This window comes from Carcharhinus amblyrhynchos, chromosome 6, assembly GCF_965287045.1.
Source record: "Carcharhinus amblyrhynchos chromosome 6, sCarAmb.v2.hapA, whole genome shotgun sequence".
Taxonomy (NCBI): domain Eukaryota; kingdom Metazoa; phylum Chordata; class Chondrichthyes; order Carcharhiniformes; family Carcharhinidae; genus Carcharhinus; species Carcharhinus amblyrhynchos.
Window position 1 is genome coordinate 62,352,948 of NC_137329.1, and position 18,745 is coordinate 62,371,692.

The following is an 18,745-nucleotide window of genomic DNA, read 5'->3' on the forward strand; positions in this document are numbered from 1 at the left end:
TTGTCTGATGAAGTGCCCTCACTGTGCTGATTTGTCAGTGACTGTGGATCCCTTTAACTCATTCATCTGAATGCCTCCTCAAGTTCACCATCCAATCACAGCCCTGAATGTTACCTCCCCAAGCTCACTCCAATCACAGCCCTTATTGTTACTGCCCCCAATTCATTGACCAATCACAGCACAGTTCAAAGCACAGGCAAAAGCAGACACAACAAAGCTGTTTGTTTCAATAAAATATTAATGACATTTTGGCAGTTGTGTTTCCAACGATTTGAATTAATACCAGATATTTATACAATGACATAATTGCACACAAAACCTCACAAGTGTTGTACATGATGACAGTTTATATTCTCACTATGTAACGATGAAGATGATGGGGTGGTGTTGTCACAGTCACAGTCTGTTAGTCTTGCTCTCTGACTGGCAGTTTAGTGATTGGAGCTCTGGGTAGATGAGGAAGCCAGTGAAGGTGATGTATTTGCCATGGTTGCTGTAAGCTCCGTAACCATCGTGCTGGTAACTGTAGAGCCAAACCCGGTCTCCTTTCTGCAGTGATAGCATCAGACTCTGACTCTGCATCTCTCTCCGTTTGGAATGGCTATCATCATAGATCATGGCCTGTACTTCATCCTCATTCTTCATCAGTTTGACAGACATGGTTTTGTAAGGCAGCTTACCGATATTAAAGGAGAAGTAATAGGCCCCAGGTATACGACATGTGAACACCCCGAGGGAGGGTTTAAAATCGCCACCAATGTTGACAAACTCTGTGTCAAAGGACATAGGCTCGTGCTTGTACCGGTCACCATCATCTCCCAGGAGGCTCTCGGTCCGAGCAACAGAGAAGGCCGAACGTGGAGCCTGCTGCTGGCTCAGTGTGAGCTCTTCAGTCGCAAGTTGTTCCTCTCGCAGAGGGGCTGGCTCATTGCCTGGGGCTTGCAGCACATCCTCCTGGGGGTGGCTCCTGGCGGGCTCAATACCGTTCCTTTCCTCGCTCTTGTGCCAAGGCTCCAGTTGACGAGGGGCCTCGGTGTGCCAAGGGCTGTCACTATCCTGGGAGTTGGAGGGCTCGCTGTCAGGATAGATCAGATAGCCATTGAAGGTGGTGTAAGGGCCCATGTTGCTGTACAGTGCATACTTGGGGTCACCGTGCAGGCGCAGCCATACGGTGTCTCCACGATCTAACTGCAGCATGGCACTCTGACTCTGCACCTTTCGCTCCTGCCGATGGTGTTCGTCATACACAATGACCTGGACCTCTTTCCGGTTCTTCATTAACATCACAGAGAGGCTCTTCCTGGGAAACTTACCAACAGTGAAGGAGAAGTAATAGGCTCCAGGCACACGGCAGCTGAAGATACCCGTGTGGGGGTCAAAGTCGTGCCCAATATTCACATACACCTTGTCAAAGGTCACCACCATCTGGGATCCTCCCACCATGCTGTTGGTCCTGGCTGCAGAGAAAGCTGATCTGGTCTCTGCCACTGGCTCCTTTGGCACAGTCAGCACCTCGCCACACTCCACACGCCACAGTAAACCAAGCAGCAGCTGTGCTCCCAGCAGCATCATTTCCTGTAAAATACATATAATTCACATGAGATCTCAGAGGGATGGGAAGGATTGGGCCTTGAGCAGGGAACCTCAATACTAGCTTTACCAGGCACATTAACACACTTCCTCTTTATTCAAAAGCAAAATACTGCGGATGCTGGAATCTGAAACGGAAATAGAAAAAGCTGGAAAATCTCAGCAGGACTGACAGCATCTCTGGAGAGAGAATAGAACCAATGTTTCAAGTCTGGATGACTTCATCAGAACACGCTTCTCTATCCAATGAGACAGGCGAATCAGTGGAGATTTCCCAGCATTGTCTGTTTTTTGTGCTCTTTATTGAGCTTGCTCAGAGTGGTATAGAGCTGCAGCCAAGCACCCCCATCTCAGAGACACACATCTGAATTCAAACCTTACCCTACACACCACAGCACATAATCCACAATGATAGAGATACCGCAGTACTGAGTGAGTGCTGCACTGTTACAGATCAGTACTGAGGGAGCGTTGCACTGTCAGAGGGTCAATACTGAGGGAGTGCTGCAGTATCAGAGGGTCAGTACTGAGGGAGCGTTGCACTGTCAGAGGGCCAGTATTGAGGGAGTGTTGCCCTGTCAGAGGGTCAGTATTGAGGGAGTGCTGCAGTGTGAGACGGTCAGTACTAAGGGGGCATTGCACTGTCAGAGGGTCAGTATTGACAGAGTACTGCAGTGTCAGAGGGTCAGTACTGAGGGAGTGCTGCACTGTCAGAGGGTCAGTACTGAGGGAGTGCTGCACTGTCAGAGGGTCAGTACTGAGGAAGCGTTGCACTGTCAGAGGGTCAGTACTGAGGAAGCGTTGCACTGTCAGAGGGTCAGTACTGAGGAAGCGTTGCACTGTCAGAGGGTCAGTACTGAGGGAGTGCTGCACTGTCAGAGGGTCAGTACTGAGGAAGCGTTGCACTGTCAGAGGGTCAGTACTGAGGAAGCGTTGCACTGTCAGAGGGTCAGTACTGAGGGAGTGCTGCACTGTCAGAGGGTCAGTACTGAGGGAGCATTGCACTGTCAGAGGGTCAGTACTGAGGGAGTGCTGCACTGTCAGGGGGTCAGTACTGAGGGAGTGCTGCACTGTCAGAGGGTCAGTATTGACAGAGTACTGCACTGTCAGAGGGTCAGTACTGAGGGAGTGCTGCACTGTCAGAGGGTCAGTACTGAGGGAGTGCTGCACTGTCAGAGGGTCAGTACTGAGGAAGCGTTGCACTGTCAGAGGGTCAGTACTGAGGAAGCATTGCACTGTCAGAGGGTCAGTACTGAGGGAGTGCTGCACTGTCAGAGGGTCAGTACTGAGGGAGTGCTGCACTGTCAGGGGGTCAGTACTGAGGGAGTGCTGCACTGTCAGGGGGTCAGTACTGAGGGAGTGCTGCACTGTCAGAGGGTCAGCACTGAGGGAGTGCTGCACTGTCAGAGGGTCAGTACTGAGGGAGTGCTGCACTGTCAGAGGGTCAGTACTGAGGGAGTGCTGCACTGTCAGAGGGTCAGTACTGAGGAAGCGTTGCACTGTCAGAGGGTCAGTATTGACAGAGTACTGCACTGTCAGAGGGTCAGTACTGAGGGAGTGCTGCACTGTCAGAGGGTCAGTACTGAGGGAGCGTTGCACTGTCAGAGGGTCAGTACTGAGGGAGTGCTGCACTGTCAGAGGGTCAGTACTGAGGGAGTGCTGCACTGTCAGAGGGTCAGTACTGAGGAAGCGTTGCACTGTCAGAGGGTCAGTACTGAGGAAGCGTTGCACTGTCAGAGGGTCAGTACTGAGGGAGTGCTGCACTGTCAGAGGGTCAGTACTGAGGGAGTGCTGCACTGTCAGGGGGTCAGTACTGAGGGAGTGCTGCACTGTCAGGAGGTCAGTACTGAGGGAGTGCTGCACTGTCAGAGGGTCAGCACTGAGGGAGTGCTGCACTGTCAGAGGGTCAGTACTGAGGGAGTGCTGCACTGTCAGAGGGTCAGTACTGAGGAAGCGTTGCACTGTCAGAGGGTCAGTACTGAGGAAGCGTTGCACTGTCAGAGGGTCAGTACTGAGGAAGCGTTGCACTGTCAGAGGGTCAGTACTGAGGGAGTGCTGCACTGTCAGAGGGTCAGTACTGAGGGAGTGCTGCACTGTCAGAGGGTCAATACTGAGGGAGTGCTGCACTGTCAGAGGGTCAGTACTGAGGGAGTGCTGCACTGTCAGAGGGTCAGCACTGAGGGAGTGCTGCACTGTCAGAGGGTCAGTACTGAGGGAGTGCTGCACTGTCAGAGGGTCAGTACTGAGGGAGTGCTGCACTGTCAGAGGGTCAGTACTGAGGGAGTGCTGCACTGTCAGAGGGTCAGTACTGAGGAAGCGTTGCACTGTCAGAGGGTCAGTACTGAGGGAGTGCTGCACTGTCAGAGGGTCAGTACTGAGGGAGTGCTGCACTGTCAGAGGGTCAGTACTGAGGGAGTGCTGCACTGTCAGAGGGTCAGTACTGAGGGAGTGCTGCACTGTCAGAGGGTCAGTATTGACAGAGTACTGCACTGTCAGAGGGTCAGTACTGAGGGAGTGCTGCACTGTCAGAGGGTCAGTACTGAGGGAGTGCTGCACTGTCAGAGGGTCAGTACTGAGGAAGCGTTGCACTGTCAGAGGGTCAGTACTGAGGAAGCGTTGCACTGTCAGAGGGTCAGTACTGAGGGAGTGCTGCACTGTCAGAGGGTCAGTACTGAGGAAGCGTTGCACTGTCAGAGGGTCAATACTGAGGGAGCATTGCACTGTCAGAGGGTCAGTACTGAGGGAGCATTGCACTGTCAGATATTGTATTTTGAAATGATTATTCTGTCTCAGGTATTGCATGACACAAATTGAAAAGAAAAGTGACCTTGTCGTAACCATGATAAATCCGCACACTGTTTGTCCATCTGGTGATTGGTTCCTGCTGTTGCCCAGATACGAGCAGTTCAATATCATTTGTTGGCTCAGAATTATTTTGGGATTCGTGGAGGATATGTATAGAGTATTGTAACAGATAGGTTGCCTTTTCATTAAATCCTATTTGGGTTCCATTTCATGGAATAACTAATTCCTCAAAATGTAGAATTGTATGGTTTTGGGGAAAATAATGTGCTCTTTACAATGGAAACTTTTGATTATAGCTCATTGCGATGTTATACAGAGGAAATGTTTGTTGCAGAGGGTTATTTCTTTGAGTTGAGTGATTCCATGTTGATAAAACATTCTCACCTTCTGCCTGATTATTCCTTTCAGTTTGACGCTGGAGAATGGAGTGGGTGTAAGATTCAGCTTCCTGGTGTTAGACTGAAATACTGATCCCGTCATCTGTGGACGCAGTAACTGTGTCTGGAATTACTGATCTGAGGAATGAGTGGGTGACTATTTAAAATGAGTTGGGATTTACACAGAGACTTTCTCCACCATTTTGTTTAATGCATTGATTCTGAGTGCCTAGGTAAGTATACATGATCAGGGCTGCTTTGTTATGTACAGTCGTTTCTGAGCTAATATTAGATCTGTTTGAGTCTGAAACACATGGAGTCACTCAGTTAGACCAGCATTCAGCAACCTGCTCAAAAGGAGTTCCAGCAATCGCTGCTTCCTGCGTCAGTTTTTGATTTGAGAAGGGTGAATGAGGCTGGTGTTTATGGGTGGTGGAGCTGGCTGGCAGGGAGGAAGATAACCTGCTTCCCCTCTTTCCCATCTTTCCCCAAAGCTAGTCTGCTCCCCGCTCTGTTAATGTGGGCAGCTCCCAAGCTACATTCAGATCAAGAGCAAAGCTGGTATTATGGGAAGGTGGTATTGTCACTGGACTAGTAATCCAGAAATCCAGGGTAATGCTCTGAGGAGCCAGATTCAAATCCCATCATGGAAGATGGTGAAATTTAAAAACTCAATAAATATCTGGATTTAAAAGTCTGATGATGACCATGAAACCATTGTCAATTGTCGTAAAAACCCATCTGGTTTACTCATGTCCTTTAGGAAAGGAAATCTGCCTACCTCACCTGGTGTGGTCTACGTGTGACAGCAATGTCTCTGAAAAGGCCCAGCAAGCCACTTGGTTATATCAAATTGTTACAAACTGAAGAGAAAGGAATGAAACTGGATGGACCACCCGACAGCGACACCAAAAACGACAATGATAAACCCTGCTCTGTCGACCCTACAAAGTCCTCCTTATTAATACATGGGGGTTTGTGCTGAAATTGGAAGAGTTGTCTCACAGACTAAGCAACAGCCTGACTCGGACACATCCACTGAATTATACCTTACAGATAATATCCCAGACACTCTTCTTTGGGCACAGGTGAGGTCCCAGAAGACTGGAGGGTAGCAAATGTGGTACCGCTGTTCAAAAAAGGTAGCAGGGATAACCCTGAAAATTATAGGCCGGTGAGTTTGACATCGGTGGTAGGGAAATTAATGGAAAAAGTACTTAGGTATAGGATGTATGAGCATTTGGAGCGTTGCGGTCTGATTGGGGATACGCAACATGGCTTTGTTAGAGGGAGGTCTTGCCTTACGAATCTGGTGGAATTCTTTGAGGAGGTGACAAAAACGGTTGACGATGGGAGAGCCGTTGATGTCATCTATATGGATTTCAGTAAGGCGTTTGACAAAGTCCCTCATGGTAGGCTGGTAGAAAAGGTTAAGGCGCATGGGATACGAGGTCAGGTAGCGAGGTGGATTGAGAACTGGCTGGGTAATAGGAGACAGAGGGTAGTTGTGGAGGGGACTTTGTCCGGCTGGAGGCCAGTGACCAGTGGTGTGCCGCAGGGCTCAGTACTGGGACCTCTCCTCTTTATAGTCTACATAAATGACTTGGAAGAGAGCGTAGGTGGTGTGATCAGCAAGTTTGCTGATGACACCAAGATGGCAGGGTTGGCGGATACTGAAGTGGAATGTCAGGTGATACAACAGGATATAGATAGGTTGGTGCATTGGGCAGATAGGTGGCAGATGGAATTTAATCCTGACAAATGCGAGGTGATGCATTTTGGAAGGAATAACGTAGAGAGGAGTTATGTGATTAAAGGTAGACAAATTAGGAGTATAGAAACACAGAGGGACCTGGGAGTGCAGGTTCACAAATCCATGAAGGTTGCGACACAAGTGGAGAATGTTGTCAGGAAGGCTTATGGAATGCTAGCCTTTATAGGAAGGGGTATAGAGTTTAAAAGCCACCGTCTAATGCTTCAGTTGTATAGAACGTTGGTTAGACCGCATTTGGAGTACTGCGTCCAGTTCTGGTCACCTTACTACCGGAAGGACGTGGAGGCTCTGGAAAGGGTGCAGAGGAGGTTTCCCAGGATGTTGCCTGGCATGGAGGGGCTGGGTTACGAGGAAAGGTTGGAGAAACTGGGACTGTTCTCCTTGGAAAGACGGAGATTGAGGGGGAACATGATAGAGGTATATAAGATACTGAAGGGAATAGACAGAGTCAATAGTGAGAGACTGCTCCCTAGATTGGTTACAAATACAAGAGGGCATGATTTAAGGGTGAGGGGGGAGAGGTATAATTTGGATATGAGAGGAAGGTTCTTTACGCAGAGAGTTGTGGGGGTATGGAACGCGCTACCGAGTGGGGTGGTGGAGGCGGGAACGTTGGACTCGTTTAAGGTTCAGTTAGATAGGCACATGAGTGAAACGAGGATGGAGGGTTATGGTAGGGGTTATTAAATAAGGGTTAGAACCTCGGGAGACACCGGAAAGGCAGGCTTGTGATTAACGTTTTTGTCTTTTTATTCCGCAGGTGGAGGTCCACCTTGTTGTCAAACGAGGGGCATGCACACGGTGGGTCATGCGTGGGCTGCTCTTGGAGGTTCCGGGAGTGGCCTCGTACTTCGTGCCGGTGTGTGTGCTTGATCCTGGACCGGTAGACGGGCACCGCAACAGCTCGGTGACTAGCACTGCTAGCTGTGCAGATACATGGATTTGGGCCAGTATCTGTGGGAGTTTGTGCATTCTCCCTGTGGATGCGTGGGTTTCCTCCGGGCACTCCGGTTTCCTCCCACACCCCAAAGATGTGCTCTTAGGCTGATTGGTTTTACCAAATTGACACTATTCTCCCCTGAATCTGGCTAAGTTAGGGGTTCCATTCGTAGACACGCAGGGTAGAATAGGTGTAGGGTGATGCGGCGGCGCAGGCTCGTTGGGCCGAAGGGCCTGTTTCCCGTGCTGGGTTGTTCTTTGTTCTTTGTTTTGTTCTTTGTAATCACCATACCTGGGTATGCCCTGTGTCACTCAAGACAGACCCAGCAGAGTGATGGTACAGTGCTATACAGTCAGGAGTGAGTTGCCCTGGGAGTCATCAACATCGAGTCTGAACCCCATGAAGTCTCATGGCACCAGGTCAAACATGGGCAAGGAAACCACTTGATGATTGCCATGTGCTGCCCCCCACTGCTCTATCAGTACCAATAACTCTTCCATGTTGAACACTACATGAGGGCAGCAAGGGCATGGAATGTCCTCTGGGTGGGGGACTTCAATCACCAAGAGTGTCTCGGTAGCACCACTGACTGAGCTGACTGGGTCCTTAAGGACATCGCTGTTTGACTGGGTCTGAGGCAGGTGGTGAGGGAACCAACAAGAGAGAAAAACATACATGATTCATCCTCACCAACCTGTTTGTCACAGATACATCTGTCCATGACAGTATCGGCCTTGCGAAGACAAAGTCCTATCTTCACACTAAGGATACGCTTCACTGCGTGCTGTGGTGCTACCACCATGTTAAATGTGATAGACACAGGGAGAATGTACAAACTGCACACAGACAGTAACCCAAGGCCAGAACTGAACCTGGGTCCTTAACACTGGGAGGTAGCAGTGCTAACCACCGTGCTAACGTGGCATTCCTTCACTTTTCCTCAGTCGAAATCCAGGAACTCCCTCCCTAACAGCACTGTGGATGTACCTACACCACAGGTACTGCAATGATTCAAGAAGTCAGTTCACTACTACCTACTGAAGGGCAACTAGGGATGGGCAATAAATGCTGCCTGACACTGACAGTCCAACACCCTGCGAATGAATTTTCAAAAAGATCCCCTCATCCTCAAAGCCCCTCATCTTCAAATCCTTTCATCCTCAAGCCCCCTCACCCCAAAACCCCTCACCCTCAAACCCCGTCCCCAAACACCCTCACCCTCAAACCTCCTCATTCCCAAAATCCCCTCATCCTCAAACCCCCCACCCTCAAACCTGATCATCCCAAATCCCCCTCATCCTCAAACCCCTTCATCCTCAAACCCCACATCCTCAAACCCTCCACCCTCAAGCCCGCTCATCCCCAAACCCCCTTATCCTCAAACCCTGTCATTCTAAAACCCCTTCACCACCAAATCCCCTCATCCCCAAACCTCCTCATTCTGAAAACCCCGCACCCTCAAACCCCCTCACCCCCAAAACCCCCTCATCTTCAAACCCCCTCATCCCCAAAACAACCTCATCCTCAAACCCCCTCATCTCCAAAACACCCTCATCCTCAAACCCCCTCATCCCCAAAACCCCCTCATCCTCAAACCCCCTCATCCCCAAAACACCCTCATCCCCAAACCCCCTCATTCTCAAACCCCATCTCCAAATCCCCACATCCCCTAAACCCCCTCATTCCCAAACCCCCTTTCCTCAAACCCCCTCACGCACAAACCCCCATCCCCAAATCCCCTCACCCTCAAACCCCTTACCCTTAAACCCCTCATCCTTATATCCTCTCATCCTCAAACCCTCTCATCCTCAAACCCCCTTACCCTCAAACCCTTTCACCCTCATATCCCCTCATCCTCATACCCTCCCATCCTCAAACCCCCTCATCCTGAAACCCCCTCAGCCTCAAACCTCCTCATCCTCAAACTCCCTCCCCCTCAAATCCGCTCACCCCCAAACCCACTAATGCTCAAACCCCCTCATTCTCAAACCCCCTCATCCTAAAATGCCTCATCCCCAAACGCCCTCACACTCAAACCCCCTCACCCCCAAACCCTCTTATCCCCAAACCCTTTCATCCCCAAAACCCCCTCAATCTCAAACCTCCTCATCCCCAAAACCCCATCATCCTCAAGCCCCCTCACCCTCAAACACCCTCACCCTCAAACCCCACATCCTCAAATCCCCCACCCTCAAATCTGCTCATCCCAAAACCCCCTCATCCCCAAACCCACTCATTCTCAAACCTCCTCATCCCCAAAACCCCCTCATCCTCAAACCCCCTCACCCTCAAACCCGTTCATCCCAAACCCCCTCATCCTCAAACCCCCTCATCCTCAAACCCCCTTATCCTGAAACCCCTCATCCCCAAACACCCTCATCCTCAAAACCCCTCATCCCCCAAACCCCCTCACTCCTAAACCCCCTCATCCCCTAAACCCCCTAATTCCCAAACCCTCCATACCAAGCCACCCTCCCCCTCAAACTCCCTCATCCCCAAACCCCCTCATCATCAAACCCATTCTTCCCCAAACAACCTCATCCCCAAACCTCCTTATTCTCAAACCCCCTCACCCTCAAACCCCATCATCCCCAAATCCCCTCATCCCCAAAACCCCCTCATCATCAAACCTCCTCATCCCCAAAACACCCTCATCCTCAAATCCCCTCATTCTCAAACCCCCTCCCCAAATCCCCACATCCCCTGAACCCCCTTATCCCCAAATCCCCTCCCCAAACCTCCATCTCCAAACTCTCACATCCCCCAAACCCCCTCATTCCCAAACCCTCTCTCCTCAAACCTCTCACCCTCATACCCTCTCATCCTCAAACCCCCTCATCCCAAAAACCTCTCACCCTCACCGCTCTCATCTTCAAACACCCTGACCCTCAAACCCCATCAAACTCAAACCCCCTCACCCTCAATCCCAACCAGAAAAAAACATTTTCTGTTTTTTTAATATTTTAGACACAAGGGAGATGATTTGTTAAATTCACTCCTCTGTCAAACTGCCACTACAAACCAAGGAGTTAGTGTATCTGAAGGGATGTCCACAATGGCAGTCCTAACCCCGTTTAGAAATTGCAATGTTGCAGATACACTCAGCAGCTTCCTCCTCAGGGGGAACTTTCACACTGAACTCTGACATTCAAACAACCAACACAGCAATGGGCAAAAATCTCCCCGAGCTTCCCATACTCACCTCCAGCTACCTCACTCAGACAGAGCGAATGTCCAATTGGGTAATAACTTATCAATTGTATCCTTTAACAGGACATTCTCTAGATTTGGTCATCTCATTTTTAAGACCCTATATTTATCATCTACTCAACACAAATTACAGTCCAGAGTTGGGCTTTCTTCCAGTCCGCAGTTGAATTTTTGGAAAATGTGTCATATCAGGATGCTGCTGTTCCCATTTCTCTGGTTCTGTTTGAAGTTGTCATGTCTTATTTCTCACAGCTGGTGCTTTACAATCTTGCTGACATTAGTGTAACAGATTGTCGAGAGCACACAGACTAGTCACAAAGGAACCCCCAGCACTCGAGTGCTTCCCAGCAGAGAGTGAACACAGGCCCCACTGACTCTCATTGTTACAATTCTCTTTCACCTGGACTACCACAAGCTTGGCATCTCTCATCATTCACCAAGGATGGGATTGACCGAAGCTTCCCGCAGGATGGCAGCACATCAATGAACTGCAGGCTGCAATCAATCCGAAACTCTGATAGCTCCTATACTATCGAGCCGGAATGATGCAGTGATGATGTTAGCTAACTGTAATGTCAGATTCCACTACATATAAAACAGGGCTTCTTTATTCCACTGCCATCAGATCTTTAGAAACATTAACGGATGTATTTAGCACTGAGGTAATGAATTCCATTCTGCTCACCAGCTTTCCAGCCGCCTGAGACAGCCCTATTTGTGGCTCCTCAGCATCTGGGATTTCAGCTCCACTACCTTGCTGCTGTCCTGCTTTCTCCCCTGCTCCAAAAGGCACCCGACTCCATCCCTCCCTCAACCTATGTTCCTGACTCCGCCCCTCCTCAGCCTGTGTTCCTGACTCCATCATCCCTCCCTTAGACTGTGTTCCTGGCTCCACCTCCTCCCTCAGCCTGTCTTCCTGGCTCCGCCCCTCCTTCAGCCTGTGTTCCTGGCTCCGCCCCTCCTTCAGCCTGTGTTCCTGGCTCCACCTCCTCCCTCAGCCTGTCTTCCTGGCTCCGCCCCTCCTTCAGCCTGTGTTCCTGGCTCCGCCCCTCCTTCAGCCTGTGTTCCTGGCTCTGCCCCTCCCTCAGCCTGTGTTCCTGGCTCCGCCCCTCCTTCAGCCTGTGTTCCTGGCTCCGCCCCTCCTTCAGCCTATGTTCCTGGCTCCGCACGCTCGCTCAGCCTGTGTTCCTGGCTCCGCGCCCTCTCTCAGCCTGTGTTCCTGACTCCACCCCTTCCTCAGCCTGTGTTCCTGGCTCAGTTTTGCAATTCCCAAATGCAGAAAGTTAAACTCAGATAAGCAATCTCTCACTTCAGGTTAATAATCACGTGGAATTTCAGGCAAAACAGGGAGAGAGTGAGTCAGTTAGGATAGCGTTCCCTCTCAGCTCATTCCCCAAAATAATTTTCAAAGCAAGACGTTCAAATCTTAAAGATCCTCTGTCAGGTGATTTCCTGTAAGGTCTTTGAACCAGTTTCTTCCTCACAATTAAATCATTACAGTTCAAACAAAGAGTCCTCCTTCTTACATTCCATGCTGATCAGGTAGCTGACAGTCCAATGTAATTTATAACAGCAACTCTCTTTAAATCCAACTGTCCCAATAATTCATAGTCCTTCCAAAAATCCATTTCATGAGGATATGGTTTCCCAACAGACAGGATCACACACACACTCACATTGTAGGCAGGACTTTCTGACTCACTCACCTCAAAACCAGGAAATCCCGTCCAAGGTCAATGGATCTTTCCATGGTCCACCTCTCACTCACTACAATTCCTGTGGCTGGTAAAATTCACCCCTGCATGTATCTGTGTGTGTATGTGAGTTTACATGTCTGTGTATACCTGTACATATGTATCTGTGTACATGCATGTGTCTATCTGTGTGTGTGTGTGTGTGTGTGTGTGTGTGTGTCTGTGTATATACGTATATATGTATGTGTATATGCGTGTGTATGTATCCATTTGTGTGTTTTCTGTGGCTGTGTCTCAGTCTATCCGTGTATAAAGGTGTATGTGTGTATATGTCTGTGAGTGTGTGTATGTATGTGTGCTTGTGTCTGTGTATGTGGGTGCCTGTGTACATGTCTGTGTATACCTGTATGTAGGCATCCATGTGTGCGCATGTGTGTATCTGTGTCTGTGTATGTGTGTGTGTGTGTGTGTCTGTGTGTCTGTGTGTCTAATTCTCGACAGCCTAATAAATTTGGCTCAATTTAAAGCGTAAATATTGGGAACAGGGCAAGGAAGGGATTCTTTTTAGATTTAGCCTTGTGATCAAAAGAGGGGGATGAAGCAAAGGAGTCAGTTCATTCCTGCTCACCCAGGGGCATTCCAATTAGAGGGTACCCCAAGCAGACATTAACAAACTGGTGCACTCACCCTGGTAGTTAACAGATTGTGGGTGAGTGCTAAGATAGTTCCCACTGAGGAGACAGAGGGTAACAAATTTAGGGAGCATCACCTGGGGACCAGGTCGTAACGACACAAACACACACATGAACACAGCGACAGACACACACACACACACACATACACACACACACACACACACACACACTCAGACACTGAGACACATACATAGACAGACATAGATACACACATGCGCATACACGGATACATACATACAGATATACACAGACACGTGCACAGGCACTCACATACACAGACACAAGCACACAGATATACACACATACAGATACGGACACACACACACACACACACACTCACAGACATATACACACAAACATACACTTTATATACAGATACACTGAGACACATCCACAGGAAACAATAAACGGACACACACACATACACAAGCATACACGCAGATACACTGAGACCACACAGATACACAAATAGACACACAGACACAGTACCACACACACAGACACACAAATACAGACACACAGGACAGACACAAGCATGCATACATACACACACACACACACACACTCGCACACACACAGGGACAAGACACACACACAGACATATAGATAGGCACACACACACACACCCCCAGACACACACACACCCACATACACTTACAGGGACAGACACACACACAGACACATAGTTAGGCATAAGAACACAGACACACACAGTGACCACACTGTAATGATCCTGTGCCTTTAAGAAATTTATTTTTATCATGTTTCTTGTGTTGATTTGACTGTTTTTAGCTAGAGATGTAGAGATATATTTTTTTCATTTGTTATAGTGGAATTGTATTGTTAAATAAAGTTTATTTTGAGAAATGCTTTCTATTCTATCAATAGAATCACACCTGGAGTGCAACATCTTATCCTCACATTAATGCTGAAATAGAAAAACTATTGGAGCCTAGTCAGGTTTCATAATATAACCTTGCAGTTTCTGATCAGTACCCTAACGAGAGGTACTGAGATAGGAGAGGCAATAAATGAATATTTTTTGTCAGTATTCACACAGGAAAAAAACAATGTTGTCGAGGAGAATACTGAGCTATAGGCTATTAGACAAGATGGGATTAAAGTTCATAAGGAGGAGGTGTTAGCAATTCTGAAAAGTGTGACAATAGGTAAATCCCCTGGGCTGGATGGGATTTACCTAGGATTATCTGGGAAGCTAGGGAGGAGATTGCAGAGCCTTTGGTTTTGATCTTTAGGTCGTCATTGTCTACAGGAATAGTGCCAGAAAACTGGAGGATAGCAAATGTTGTCCCCTTGTTCAAGAAGGGGAGTTGAGACAACCCTGGTAATTATAGACCAGTGAGCCTTACTTCTGTTGTGGGCAAAGTTTTGGAAAGGATTATAAGAAATAGGATTTATAATCATCTAGAAAGAAATAATTTGATTAGGGATAGTCAACACGGTTTTGTGAAGGGTAGCTCGTGCCTCACAAACCTTATTAAGTCCTTTGAGAAGGTGACCAAAGAGGTGGATGAGGGTAAAGCAGTTGATGCGGTGTATATGGATTTCAGTAAAGTGCTTGATAAGGTTCCGCACGGTAAACTATTGCAAAAGATATGGAGGTATGGGACTGAGGGTGATATAGCGGTTTGGATCAGAAATTGGCTAGCTGTAAGAAGACAGAGGGTGGTGGTTGATAGGAAATGTTCATCCTGGAGTTCAGTTACTGTGGTGTGCCACAGGGATCTGTTTTGGGGCCACTGCTGTTTGTCATTTTTATAAATGACCTGGATGAGGGCACAGAAGGATGAGTTAGTAAATTTGCGGATGAAATTAAAGTCGGTGGAGTTGTAGACAGTGCGGAAGGATGTTGAAGGTTCCAGAGGGACATAGATAAGCTGCAGAGCTGGGCTGAGAGGTGGCAAATGGAGTTTAATGTGGAAAAGTGTGAAGTGATTCACTTTGGAAGGAGTAACAGGAATACAGAATCCTGGGCTAATGGTAAGTTACTTGGTAGTGTGGATGAGCAGAGAGATCTTGGTACCCATGTGCATTGATCCCTGAAAGTTGACACCCCAGTTGATACAGTTGTTAAGAAGGTTTATGGTGTGTTAGCTTTTATTGGTAGAGGGATTGAGTTTCTGAGCCATGAGGTACAGCTGTACAAAACTCTGGTGTGGCTGCACTTGGAGTATTGCATACAGTTCTGATCGCCACATTATAGGAAGGATGTGGAAGCATTGGAAAAGGTGCAGACAAGATTTACCAGAATGTTGCCTGGTATGATGGGAAGGTCTTATGAGGAAAGGCTAAGGGACTTGAGGCTGTTTTCGTTACAGAGAAGAAGGTTAAGAGGTGACTTAATAGAGGCATATAAGATGTTCAGAGGATTAGATAGGGTGGACAGTGAGAGCCTTTTTCCTCGGATGGAGATGGCTAGCACGAGGAGACACAGCTTTAAATTGAGGGGTGATAGAAATAGGACAGATGTCAGAATAGGTTCTTTACTCAGAGAATAGTAAGGGCGTGGAATGCCCTGCCTGCAACAGTAGTGGCCTCGCCAACATTAAGGGCATTTAAATAGTCGTTGAATAAACATATGGATGATATTGGAATAGTGTTGGTTAGATGGACTTTAGATAGGTTTCACAGGTCAGCGCAACATCGAGGGCCGAGGGGCCTGTACTGCGCTGTAATGTTCTATGTTCACACAGACACACAGAGACAGACGCACACACACACACAGATACATGAATAGGTACACACAGAAACAGACTTGCTCACAGCCACACACAGACATGCACACACAGATACAAACACACAGACACACACCAAAACAGATACACATACAGACACACAGAAATGAACACACAAACAAAGAGACACACAGAGACCCACAGATAGACACAAATACATACACACAGACACATAAACACCCACACAAGCCCACAATTACACAGCTTGACACTCAGACAGACAAACACAAATACATACCCACACACACAGACAAAAACACATTCACACATGCTCACACAAAGACACCGACTCACACAAATACAACTGAAACGTTTGTCCAGTATTCTTGCCTTGCTTTTAATGTCCAGAAGGTGGCAGCAATTCACAGAATCTGGTTGAATACAAAGCTGATGATCGCGGATTGGACAAGCTATCAGAAGAAATTAAAAAGATAACAGCATCAAAATATCTAAATATTCTCTGTATAAACCTCCCAAACACCTACATTAGATTCCAGCCTGTAATTCAATCCAAGCTACCATTTCTCTAAATAAAAACCCACTGCATGGTGACACAGTGATTAACACAGTGCTAGGGGCCCAGGTTTGAATCCTAGCTTGGGTGACTGTGTGAAGTTTGCACATTGTCCCCGTGTCTGCGTAGGTTTCCTCCGGGTGCTCTGGTTTTTTTCCCACTGTCCAAAGATGTACAAGTTAGGTGCATTGGCCATGCTAATTTCTCCCTCAGTGTACCCGAACAGGCGCCAGATGTGGCAACAAGGAGATTTTCACAGTAACTTCATTGCAGTGATAATGTAAGCCTATTTGTGACAATAATGAATAAACTTTAAAACTTAAAACTGCACCCCTCTATTAGATTCCAGTCTGTAACTCACTTCCGGGTATATAATCCAATATATAAACCAACCAAACATCTTGATTAGATTCCAGCCTGTAACTCATTCCTGGGTATCTGTTATTCAATACATAAATCACCTGAACCACTCATTTAGATTCCAGTCTGTAACTCACTTCCTTGTATCTGTTATTCTACATATAAACCACCCAGACACATTGGTTCGATTCTAGTCTGTGACTCACTCCCAGGTATCTGATATTCTATATACAAATCACCCGGACATGTCAATTAGATTACAGTCTGTAACTCACTCCCGGGTATCTGTTATTCCATATACAAATCATCCAGACACATCGATTAGATTCCAGTCTGTAGCTCACTCCCGTGTATCTGTTATTCTATATATAAAGAACGCTGACACATCAGTTAGATTCTAGTCTGTATCTCACCTCTGGGTATCTGTTATTCTACATATAAACCACCCTGAAACTCTCGGTTAGATTCCAGTCTCTAATTCACTCCCAGGTATCTGTTATTCTATATCTGAACTAACCTTGTTGGGATTATATTTGGATGAAAGAATTGAGTTGTAGGGGAGTTGATATCTAATCAGCCCAAGTTGGGGCCTTTGGTCTCCTGGCAGGGTTTTTCATGGCCTTGCCTGTACTGTGTGCCTGTTGACTCTCTCACTCAGGCATGTTTTAACCAACTCCTCCATACATTCCAAGAAATAATTCACGTCATAAATCCCTGTCATTTCTTCACATTTCATTAGTTTTTTCTCATTTTCTCTGTTGAGGTAAGGCCTGACCCAATGTTATTACTTGGTAAAGGAGGATGACAAGTGTCACACAGACCCTGTGACAACGAAGAGGCTAGAGTGAAAAGCAAGAAGTTGATAGCAGGTGAGAGAATGCAATTAGAACCAGCACACCATAAGTAGACGGAGCTAGAAAATCATTGACAGTTGATCAGTGGTTAGTGAATGTTGTGTGGAAAAATGAAAAGCTTTCTTTAATGTCTTGTGTAACTGGTAGACTTACACTTTTCACTAAGCTATCTGACCCACTGAATATTCTGATGGGCACAGTAAGAAGTCTCACAATATCAGGTTAAAGTCCAACAGGTTTAGTTGGTAGCACAAGCCACAAGCCAAAGAGCGTTGCTCCTTCATCAGGTGAGTGGGAGTTCTGTTCACAAACAGGGCGTATAAAGACTCAAACTCAATTTACAAAATAATGATTCGAATGCGAGTCTTTACAGGTAATCAAATCTTAAAGGTACAGAAATTGTAAGTGGCACGAGGATTGTGTATCGTCTCCAGACAGGACAGTTAGTGACATGTTGGAAGCCCAGGCAAGTGGTAGAGTTACAAATAGTCTGACATGAGCCCAAGATCCCGGTTGAGGTCGTCCTCATGTGCGCAGAACTTTCTATCAGTTTCTGCTCAGCGATTCTGCGTTGTCGTATGTCATGAAGGTCACCTTGGAGAACCCTAAACGAAAGATCCGAGGCTGAATGCCTGTAATTGCTGAAGTGTTCCCCAACAGGAAGAGAACACTCCTGCCTGGTGATTGTCGAGTGGTGTTCATTCATCCATTGTCGTATCGTCTGCATGGTCTGCCCAATGTGCCATGCCTCGGGACATCCTTTCCTGTAACCTATCAGGTAGACAACTTTGGCCGAGTTGCAAGTGTACGTATCGTGTACCTGGTGGATGGTGTTCTCCACATCTCCACATCATATTCTGATGGGGACAGTGACCAAATCAAAACACTTCTTAACATACATCACAGCTGAGAGAGATGATCAACAAATCTCATTTTAGCTGAAGGAGAAAGAACTTGGAATGCAGACTTTCGCAAAATTGTGAACGTTGCAGCAAACACTGTAGCTACTGACAATGAAGAGAGCTACAACAGAGATAGTGGAGGAAATATTCCAGAATGAACAGACATAAGAAATGGGTGTAGATACAGAACCTGCTCCTGGGGAGATTTTGAGTGACATTGAGGATATAGAGAATGATTAGTAGAAATCATATAATAATAATTGTAAATCCAGAA

The 18,745-nt window shown here is 47.3% G+C and overlaps 1 protein-coding gene across 3 annotated transcripts in view; it reads right to left on the reverse strand.

The window, feature by feature from the left end:
- Positions 1-258: 258 nt before the first annotated feature.
- c1qtnf4 (C1q and TNF related 4) overlaps positions 259-18,745 on the reverse strand; it is a 29,859-nt gene continuing 11,372 nt past the window's right edge. The window contains exons 2-3 of one of the 3 annotated variants that reach the window (XM_080191626.1): positions 16,172-16,251; positions 259-1,575 (exon numbers count right to left, since the gene is read on the reverse strand). In XM_080191626.1, the coding sequence (XP_080047752.1) occupies positions 397-1,572 (1,176 nt within the window). In that variant the 5' untranslated portion in view covers positions 1,573-1,575; positions 16,172-16,251 and the 3' untranslated portion in view covers positions 259-396. Of the gene's footprint in view, positions 1,576-11,381; positions 11,463-16,171; positions 16,252-18,745 lie in introns of those variants that run through there. The other 2 variants (XM_080191629.1, XM_080191628.1) reach the window with 2 other exon arrangements.